The sequence below is a fragment of the Ruditapes philippinarum genome, unplaced genomic scaffold, assembly GCF_026571515.1.
Source record: "Ruditapes philippinarum isolate M1 unplaced genomic scaffold, ASM2657151v2 ctg439_1_1_1_1, whole genome shotgun sequence".
NCBI classification, from domain to species: Eukaryota; Metazoa; Mollusca; class Bivalvia; order Venerida; family Veneridae; genus Ruditapes; species Ruditapes philippinarum.
The window spans coordinates 99,765-111,076 of record NW_026862043.1 but is presented as its reverse complement, the minus strand read 5'-3'; the positions used below and the strand labels follow the sequence as shown (position 1 = coordinate 111,076).

The following is an 11,312-nucleotide window of genomic DNA, read 5'->3' as shown; positions in this document are numbered from 1 at the left end:
AGCTATACATACTAACAATGTAAAGCCCTGTACTTAGCTGTGTTTTAAGTGTTTTCTTTTCTTTTCAATAATGTTTGAAAAATTAATAAGAATGAAAACTTTTAAAGAACAGCAAAATGCATATAAGTTTATATATAATAAACCTGTACATATGTTGATATAATAGTAATAATATGCAATTATAACATAGCTAAATGCTGAAAGTGTATTATAAATATGCAACTATATGTACTGAACTAGTTATCTGCACATACTTTTATAATGAACTTTATATATGTACCTTTTTTCTTAGCAGATAGAAGCCCATTCTTTATTCTAGTGAAATAATTTAAAGTGATAATATGAGTAATATTAGTGTGACTAAATTGGCTGACTATAATATAAGAGCAACTATGCTATTTTCAGAGTAAAATTTAGCAGGCTTTTCCAGTATTAGATATAAATTTATCTAATTAATAAATTTAAGTGCCCTTTCCATCCCTTAATTATGTAATAATAAACAGATTTAATAGACCTTCTCATCCATATATTATACATTGTTTCTCTTTTTTAATGACAATAAGCAAAAACTTCACATTCATAATGTAATGTATTGTTTAAGTACATCATTTGTTAAAACTTCCTTAATTTGAAATTAAATGAATACCCTAAATAAATTATTTTATATAATATAATAAGTAATTTGTAGGCATTTTCGTTGTACTTTTGAAACAGACCTGCCAAATGCCTAACAACTGCCATCTGGTGTTCCTTTAATACATGTGTATACTTGCCAAAAAAAATACAATCTCATTTTCATATTAACAAAAAAAGGATTCTTACCAAACTTAAGTATATTCTTATTGTAAACCATTCTACAAATAATTCTTATTTACCAGATATTTCTACAAACAATTCATATTGACCAGATATTTACTACTTTTAATCTTAATAAAAGTTCTTATACATGACACAAACATTTTTAATGTATCAAATATTTTATACAACCTATAACCCAATCCCAGTCATTATAACTAAAGAAAAATAATTCTACATGTACTTTGATACTTAGTCTTATAGCACCACTGACCTTTACTCACTAATTAAACAACTATCAAAAACTATACACACAACAAGAAACACAAACACAATGAAGTTTATAAATATACAAATTTGATAAATAATCCCAAATGTTTTTTTTAAATCAAAAGACAATAAATTACTGGTTGACACAAAGTTTGATACCACATGGCTCATATTACTAGTTGGCACAAAGTTTGATACTAAATGGCTCAAATGACTTATTTAACACAAAGTTTGATACCACATGGCTCAAATTACTAATTTGCTACATGGCTCAAAGTGCTGGCTGAAAAATATTTTGATACCACTAAGTGACAAAACTCAAATTAATAGTTGGCACATTACGTTCCATACCACATGGCTCAAAAAGACAATAAATTACTGGTTGCAAAAAAGTTTGATACCACATGGCTCAAATTACTAGTCAGCAAAAAAGGTAATATCACATGGCTAAACACGATGTTTGATACCACATGGTTCAAACTAGTGGTTATCACAATGGCGTGATTTAATGGTAAACACTTAGTTTGATACCACATGGCTCAATTATTACTGGTTGACACATTAAGAAAGAAAGTTTGACACAACTTGATTCAAAATCAACTGTTTCAATTTGATTATTTCGAACAAATTACAGACCTTTTTGCACACATCTGTATTTATCTTAATGAATAAACAATTTCCATACAATAATTATGTAATAGGTGGTATTATAATGTATCACAAAAGCTGTCATTATCAAATACCATGAAAAAATATGTAAAATATATCTTAAATATCATGGGTTGTTTGTATAGCACTAGAAAATATAATGTATCACAAAAGTGAATACTAAAGTATAGGTTAACAATAAAAAAAGCGCTGCTTTTAAAGTAAACTGGTTGGACACTTACATCTCAAATATATATTTCTGTTCTAAGGTTAATTACAAAAGAAAACTACACCATTTATAACCAACAATATCTTATTGTAACTGTGCTACTATTAATTTTATAGTTTTCTTATATTTTCAGGAAGCTGATTATACTTAAGATCTAAGACTAAATCAGTGTGTTTGTAAATTATTTGACTTATTCTTTTCTCACTGATAATGCCAAAAATGTAATGGAAATCTTACCATTTTATATTGCTGGACAAATATTTTTTTCTTAAAATTTCCTTATCTCATTTATTTAATTAAATATCTTCAGAATTCAAGAATAATAGACATTTATGTATAGTGGCTTATACTGTAACATTTATTTTTCTAAAACCAAACCAAACAGAATCTTTGTAATGTCAGTGTCCTATCAGATTTTAAAATTTGATCATGTTGGCTTAAGTAGCAAGTACAAATATAAATAGTTAACATTGTATAAAACAGCAACAGAATTTAATAGAGAGAGAGAAAGAAAAATAGACCAATACGGAAGCACCAATTAAATAATGTATGCATAGTGTATTAAACTTATCCCTACACACTAGGTATACTACAACTTATTTTATTATTACATTATTATAAACAATACCAAATTATTTCTTCATCAAAGCCACTTACATTTTGTTACATTCTTTAATGGTTTACTTAATCCACATTATATGTTTGACAAGACATGCAAGGGAGAGAACTCTTCACCATATTATTTACAAATCAGATCTAAGTTGAAATCGAACTTCAATTTTACAAATTTATTGTTGCTCAAAATTGGCATATATTTTCATTTTCTATGTTCAAAAATTCAATCGATACACTCACTTATTATGTAAACAAGAGGGCCATGATGGCCCTAGATCGCTCACCTGAATTATCAAACTCATCCAAACAATTACCTAGACAAGCATTCTGACCAAGTCTCATGACAGGTGAGTCAAAAATGTGACCACTACAGTGTTAACAAGGATTATCCATATTTGAGCAGTGCGACCTAGTTTTTTACCCAGGTGACACATATTCAAACTTGACCTAGAAATCATCAAAACAAACTTTCAGACCAATTTCCAGGATACTTGGATCAAAACAGTAGCAACTAGAGTGTTAACAAGATTTTTCTATTTTTAGCTCCGGTGACCTAGTTTCACATGCGATTTCGAACTAATCCAAGCAATTACCTAGACAAGCATCCTGACCAAGTTTGATGATAATCGAGTCGAAAATGTGACCACTAGAATGTTAACAAGGTTTTTCCATATTTGGGCGGTGTGACCTAGTTTTTCATCCAAGATGACCCATGTTTGATCTTGACTTAGAAATCATCAAAAAAAACTTTCAGACCAATTAACAGAATATTTGGATCACAACAGTAGCCACTAGAGTGTTAACAAGATTTTTCTATTTTTAGCTCATGTGACCTAGTTTTTCATCCGAGATGTCCCATGTTCGATTTATTCCAAGCAATGACCTATTCAAGTTTCCTGACCAAGTTTGATGACAATTGAGTCAAAATTGTGACCACTAGAGTGTTAACAAGGTTTTTCTATTTTTAGCTCCTGTGACCTAGTTTTTCATCCGAGATGACCCATGTTCGAACTCATCCGAGCTATCACCTAGACAAGCATCTTGATCAAGTTTGATGATGATTGATGCAAAAATGTGACCGCTAAAGTGTTAATAGGTTTTTCTATTTATAGCTCCGGTGACCTAGTTTTTCATCCGAGATGACCCATATTCGAACTCATCTGAGCTATTATCTAAACAAGCATCCTGACAAAGTTTGATGATGATTGGGTCAAAAATGTGACCACTAGAGTGTTCACAAGGTTTTTCTATTTTTAGCTCCTGTGACCTAGTTTTTCATCAGAGATGACCCATGTTCGAACTCATCCAAGCAATTGACTAGACAAGCATTCTGACCAAGTTTGATGATGATTGGTTCAAAAATGTGACCACTAGAGTGTTCACAAGGTTTTTCTATTTATAGCTCCTGTGACCTACTTTTTCATCCGAGATGACTCATGTTCGAACTCATCCGAGCTATCACCTAGACAAACATCCTGACCAAGTTTGATGATGATTGGGTCAAAAATGTGACCTCTAGAGTGTTCACAAGGTTTTTCTATTTTTAGCTCTTGTGACCTAGTTTTTCATCCGAGATGACCCATGTTCGAACTCATCCGAGCTTTCAACTAGATAAGCATCCTGACCAAGTTTGATGATGATTGAGGCAAAAATGCGACCGCTAGAGTGTTCACAAGCAATTGTGGACGGCCGGACGGACGACGGACGACGGACGACGGACATTCACCGATCCTAAAAGCTCACCCTGAGCAAGCTCAGGTGAGCTAAAAAAACAAAACAACAAAGTTCCCAAATAAAGTCCATATGCACTTCTGAAATCTGTACTGCATTTAAATCTCATTTTTTTGGTGCTTTTATCACTTTTATAAAGGTGGAATCATTATACCACTATAAAAATGGTATCATGTTCCAATCTAGATGTTTATACAACATGCACAAAGGTGGTATCATATTCCACTATCTATTAAGGTGGTATCATGTTCCATACTAGATGTATATGTAAAGGTGGTATCATGTTCCTCACTAGATGTATATGTAAAGGTGGTATCATGTTCCTCACTAGATGTATATGTAAAGGTGGTATCATGTTCCACACTAGATGTATATATAAAGGTGGTATCATGTTCCACACTAGATGTATAATTATATAAAGGTGGTATCATGTTCCTCACTAGATGTATATGTAAAGGTGGTATCATGTTCCACACTAGATGTATATATAAAGGTGGTATCATGTTCCACACTAGATGTATATTATAAAAGGTGGTATCATGTTCCACACTAGATGTATATGTAAAGGTGGTATCATGTTCCACACTAGATGTATATATAAAGGTGGTATCATGTTCCACACTAGATGTATATGTAAAGGTGGTATCATGTTCCACACTAGATGTATAATTATATAAAGGTGGTATCATATTCCACTATCTATTAAGGTGGTATCTTGTTCCACACTAGATGTATATGTAAAGGTGGTATCATGTTCCACACTAGATGTATCTATTTAGGTGGTATCATGTTCCACACTAGATGTATATATAAAGGTGGTATCATGTACCACTATAAAGGTGGTATCATGTTCCAAAATAAATGTATATATAAAAGTGGTATCATATTCCACTATAAAAGTGGTATCATATTCCACTATAAAAGTGGTATCATGTTCCACTATAAAAGTGGTATCATATTCCACTATAAAAGTGGTATCATATTCCACTATAAAAGTGGTATCATATTCCACTATAAAAGTGGTATCATGTTCCACTATAAAAGTGGTATCATGTTCCACACTAGATGTATATATAAAGGTGGTATCATATTCCAAACTAGATGTATATATTGTATATATAAAGATGGTATCATGTTTTTGTCATACTCTACACAAGATGATAATGGCATCACAACAAAATGTTCCTTTTACAAAAAAAATGTTTCCTGAATTTGATCACAGTACATTTAGGCCTTTCTTTAGTTATTGCCAAGAATCCAGGCTGAAAAGTTGCCCTGAAAAGATAAGAAATTAAAATTAAATTAAACATTAATTAAAACATGCTTTAGAAAAAGTATTATGCAATGAAAATTCTAAACACAACATTTGAAACTGAATAACGATTCTGACTGTGAAAAAAACACTGTATATGGAATTTAAATTCAGCTTAAAAACCCCAAAATTTAAAAAAAAATGTTTTGGTAATTTTTTTTTTTTTTTATTTATTGTTCAAATTGTCAAGAGTGAAAATTTAACAATTAAAGAAAAAAAGTATATGAAATCTTACACACAATACAACGTTACAAATGTTTATTGATTAATGAAAAACAAGGTAACAAAATGTTGACTTACCGGGAAGAAGTATATGAACAAGAAGACAAGCAGTATGAGGAGAAGAACAAGGAGACCGATGATGAAATACCACTTGTAGTTGGCCCAGATAATGTAACGCAGGGTCTTAAATGGTGATGTAAACCACAGGAACGATGTCTCTGGTCGACTGAAATGTATAACATGCCTCAATGTATAAAATGCCTCAAATTTAAAAGAGAGCTACGCAAAATAATAATCAGATTATTGTTTCTTGAGAATCAAGAACAAGATTACTGGCCAGTACTTACATAATGCAAAACAATTCCACTGGCATTACTTATAAATGTTATCATAATGTAATGTTCTTATTCGAGGTATGGATATTTAGTCATATCAACACTGTCATAATGATTTTTAACTAGAGGTCTTCTCCACCTCTAAGAAGGTTCCCCATGTATCACTCCAGCCTTTGGCAAGCAAGAAGTAAACAAATACCTGATACCAATTCAAATCTAATGATCTTAAATTAAGACAACTGTCTGTGTACTTGCAAGCTAAGATCAATTATAGAAGTGAACTTACTTTGGAGGCTCAAGAACTGGGTTCATGTTCGGTTCATCTCTGGCTTTACCTGCTGGTCTAACATCCGCTTCATCCTTGGTAATCAGCTCAATTTCCATTTCAACTTTACCCTGAAAGTATACAAAATAATAGTAGATACTCCTTATCACATCTAATTCTTCAGTCTTGTCATATAAGAGCAACATCAAAATAATTGATGTGTATGTCAGAAAAAGGTCACTAAACAGTTTTACTGGTGAATGTAAAACTATAGCCCAAATGCTCACCTAATTTAAGGCCCAAGTAGGCACAAGAGAGGAACAATCAATCAAGCTAGATGAAGTGCTTGCTCACATGAAATTACTTTCAGTCTCAAGATATCAGGCTTACAACCCACACTGGTAAGCACTGATGGCCAAGATTTAAATACATAATTTAAATCTTAACCACTCGCACACAATCAAGGTCAATGGATCTTTTTAATACTATCAGTCAACAAGAAAATAAACAGAGTATAGTACCGCTATTCTTCTAATCTTATTTATATAAATTGGAATAACTCCTTATTAATTACTTACAGTTAGTTCTCTATGACCATTCTTCTCATCATAGACCGGCCAGAACCCTCTAAGTCTCTTCTGTTCAAATAATGACACAGTCTTCACATTTGTGTTTCCCATGGTGATGTCCGGTAACTGTTTCAGATCACATGATCCAGCACGTTTGGAAGGCATTGGCATATTGTTTAAGTTAAGTTCTACAGTACCTGTATAAAGATATAGCAGTACCTTCAATATTTTTCTACGATTTGACAAATCATTTGTTATTCCATAATATCTTTCTGATTAGCAAAATCTTGGTTAGATATAGCCAATCAAACACATTTTCTTTCTGGCATTTTTGTACTTTGTTTATATTTCCATACTCATAAATTAATCCCTTTAATATTGGATTAGAACTTTTTTTCCCATGCAATTGACTCATAAGCTATAGTTTTATCAGTTAATGAATACTTCAAAGAGGTATCTGTCAGGGGCAAGCAGCTGTGTCCTTGATAAAAAACAAACTTAACACTAATTGTTTAGTACTGGTTGATTCCACTTGGATGCTACAGATTTGAGAATAAGCCTATTAGCTAACAACTTCCAACACAATCAAACTAAAATAAATTTTGTAACTATACACTAAAGTGTTTATCATTCAAACTTCATAAAAGGACTGATTTAATTTAATGAGTTTAATTTATGTCTGTTATCCAGTTTATCAAAGGCCCATTATGCCTCAGATATGCTATCATTTTAATTTCTTTAACAAGATTTAAGTTTTGTATATTGTTAAAAAATACTCATTTGCCATATAGATCTTTTGCGCTGTTAGCAATTGGTATAATTATAGTGAATTAGTATTTTGTATGGAAGTCAAAATACTACTTTTTCACATTTTGCTACCTTTGTGACACATTAGTACATGTGTAGTGCTATTTCTTAAGTTGTTTAACATGCTCTAAATCATTATAAAATCATTTTAAACATGTTTGACAATTAAAATGAATTCAAAAAATTTGAGTTCTGAGGAAAAATGTACCTTTAAGAAATTTGATTAAGAAATTAAGAACTTATAATCTACAAACTACAGTAATAAAGTGTTTACCGAGAAAGTCGTCAAATGAGAATTTGTCGTTATCCCAGACCTGTATCATAAATATAGCTGGCAGACGCTGTTCTGTCTCATCTAGACTCCAAAACTTCTCCTGATAAAATACAACAGGACAAAACATTATATATACACACTATCAAATATTCAAATAATAAAATTTAAACCCAAAACCTGAAGAATTTATGTAATGGATTCGTCCAGCTATTATTTTTGGAACTGTCAATTTTCAATATTAGGGATATCAAGATGAAAATCTAAATTTGGTCCAGAAAACTAACCAGAGAGTATAATGTAAATGTCAATGAACAACAATGTCAATTAGGTGCTAACTGTTTTAAGAGATTTTATTACAATTATTCAGAAACAGTGACCATATCAAATTTGTTTAAATATAAAGAATTCTTTGAATTTTCAATAAAGAATTGCTTTCAAATGTAATATGAAAGGAACAGAACAGAACTGATACTTTATTTAGATTTGTGCAATAATTATATATCATCTATAATAAGATAACATTTACAAACATAACATCGATATAATAATGGTAATGGAAATCATATTTTTTCACAATTCATCATCTAAACGGCTAAAGTTCATTTCTAAATTGGGTAATTTAACTAACCACAATGTTAATGGCCAAAAAACAAAGAGAAACAAGCATAATTTGCATTAAGAACTTTTTACCATTTTCGTACAATTTCCTCCATAAAATCTTACCTTTTTCTTCACAACCATACAGTTCTCAGCTGGCATAAACTCAAATGGGAAAACAAATCTCCAGTTAAAGTTTCCTTCCCCATTTAGTGACCTTTAATAATATAACAAACATTTTACCAATGATATCACATTTAAAAAATTAATCAATTTCATTCATGCATATAATTATAATACATTGTATTCAAAAACTTCAATTATTTTGTAAAATAAAACTTAAAAAAAAAGAATTTGGTTTTAAAATGTCTGAGTAAAAAAAAAAAAAAAATTAAGATAATGTGACCATCACAATAAAAAATGTTATAATAAATTATAAAGACAATCAAATAACTCATAATATGGATGTTATATAATACAAGGAAAGTTTCAAAATTCTTTTTTTGATCATTTCATAATTCAACATAAATAATCAAAGCAAGAAACAAGAAACCCAGATGCTTCCCAAATAGGCTTTGGGCACAGAAAAGTAGTTTCTTGTTGATACCTCTTGTAGTTTCAGAGTTATGTTCCTGACAAAATTCAAAGTGTAAAAATGAACAAAGGGCAATAACTCCAAAGTTAAGCAAGGAGAGTTATGGTTCTTATGCACTGCACTTCTACTCAATGAGATTTATCTACCAACAAAGTTTCTTGTTGATTTTTTGTATTTTATAGTTTCAGTAATGTCCAGGACAAGAAAAGCGAATGGACGGACAAACAAAGAAGCGACTATATGCTCTCCCTTTGGGTAGCTTACAAACAATCTTTGTTTATTACTTGGGATTAATTTAACTTTTTCAAAATTAATAAATGAAACATGGGCTAATTTTGTCTCAAACATTGTTATATAAGAATGTACCTGTAATGGATATCTGTTTTCTGTTTCTCCTCAGCTCCTTGAAGCCAGCCTGTTACATATATATCACTCATTTTCTCTCCAGTAATAGATGTCTCATCTAGGATCACGTCCACAGTGTTATATATCACGGCTCTCAACATGTATCTAATATAATATATATATTTAGTGTCCAGCTTTATTTGTCATCCAATGAAAATGTATTTCTGTGCGTTAATTTTCATAGAAGAACAAAAGTCGTATACTATATCGAATTCCTTTCATAGTCGACTTCTATTTTTCATAGTACTTCATAGAACCGCATAGTGAAGTAATAAAGTGAATGATAATGAGGCCAAATAAAGCTTGACACTAAGTATGTTAGTATTCATCCGCAGCTGTTCTACAGAAATTAGAAACATTCTCCTGTCGCTATCGCTCCCGTCGAAGTTTCTATTTCTGTAGAACAGCACGGATGATCACTAACATATACATAGTCAAATTATCATGTATCTAAAATAACAGACATAAATATAGTCAAATTAGCATGTATCTAAAATATCGGGCATAAACATTATTGTCAAATTAACATGTATCTAAAATTATAGCCATAAATATAGTCAAAATGCCATATATCTATAATATGACTTACAATCATACTAAAATAAAAGAATTATTATCAATATAGTAAAATTAACATTTTACTTAATATTCTTAAAGTCCTAAATAAGATTTGTCTTCTACTATAATTTTAACATTTTTTTTTAGTCTGAAAAGATGACTTTTTGAGGAACTGTGAAAGCATTTTTAACTGCCTTAGGATTTTTAAAAATAAAAAAAATTAAAAAATCATAATTCAATTAATTATTTATGATGCAAGCTACATTTGTAGAATTATTTCCAAGTAAATATACATTATTATTAAAGTAACATGTATTTCCATTTTATCATTAGTATTATCCTACATAACTATATATGCACCAACATCACCATTCATAAAATATTCAGTTATCTCATTTGACTCATGTGGCATTATAAAAAAATGTCCTATTTCTACTGGGTACATACGGTACTGAAAAGTTAAACCTGAAGGAAATTTTACAGATATATGAAAACTTACTCTTTTGGTTTTCTGGCCTTGATATCAAATGGTGGTCCAGGTTCTCCCATAGACTTGGGGAATATATCCACCCACATCACCAACTTGCCCTGAAAATTTAGTTTGTAGAGGTTTGTAATAAATTTTTATTTGCATTAATTTTTATATTTTTGCTTAAAACAAATACTTTAAGAAGAATAGTGCAAAGAAGAGTCGTGTATAGATCTTGAACAAGCATAAATAAAAGCCTTCCCAGTATGGCAACTTTCTTAATATCCGACTAATACAACTATGTCAACCTTTAAAAATAACAGTTTAATTCTCAGGTTTAACTTAAATCTTGTCAAGTATTCAACTTTGCTGAAACAATTTAAAACTAAACTCATTGAAGTGCTAAAAACAGATTATCTATAACCTTTATCGTTAAAATATCCAATCACTTTTAAAATACCTGTTCAATATTGGGCTGCAGTGGGTTATATATTGGCCTTTTTTCTACATGCTCCTTCACTAAATCCAATGTGTTGAGAATATGTAGGGCTAGTCTCTGGTCAGCTGGACCATGATCTGGTGTTATCACCTTCCCTGCACCTTCTGTAATACATGA

The 11,312-nt window shown here is 30.8% G+C and overlaps 2 protein-coding genes across 8 annotated transcripts in view; one reads left to right on the top strand and one right to left on the bottom strand.

Moving 5' to 3' along the window:
* The first annotated feature begins 4,533 nt into the window (after positions 1-4,533).
* LOC132717749 (uncharacterized) lies at positions 4,534-5,498 on the top strand. The gene is made up of 5 exons (XM_060701310.1): positions 4,534-4,669; positions 4,710-4,781; positions 4,820-4,927; positions 4,996-5,103; positions 5,368-5,498. Exons 1-5 carry the CDS (start codon positions 4,534-4,536, stop codon positions 5,496-5,498), a joined length of 555 nt encoding a protein of 184 aa, XP_060557293.1.
* The window catches only part of LOC132717753 (dysferlin-like), a 90,065-nt gene continuing 84,046 nt past the window's right edge, over positions 5,294-11,312 (bottom strand). For all 7 annotated transcript variants that reach the window (XM_060701315.1, XM_060701314.1, XM_060701313.1 and 4 more), the window contains 9 exons: positions 11,157-11,299; positions 10,727-10,815; positions 9,631-9,774; positions 8,796-8,886; positions 8,073-8,172; positions 7,001-7,188; positions 6,444-6,553; positions 5,901-6,048; positions 5,294-5,563 (listed from right to left, as the gene is read on the bottom strand). In XM_060701315.1, coding sequence (XP_060557298.1) covers positions 5,528-5,563; positions 5,901-6,048; positions 6,444-6,553; positions 7,001-7,188; positions 8,073-8,172; positions 8,796-8,886; positions 9,631-9,774; positions 10,727-10,815; positions 11,157-11,299 — 1,049 coding nt within the window. In that variant the 3' untranslated portion in view covers positions 5,294-5,527. The remainder of the gene's footprint in view (positions 5,564-5,900; positions 6,049-6,443; positions 6,554-7,000; positions 7,189-8,072; positions 8,173-8,795; positions 8,887-9,630; positions 9,775-10,726; positions 10,816-11,156; positions 11,300-11,312) is intronic.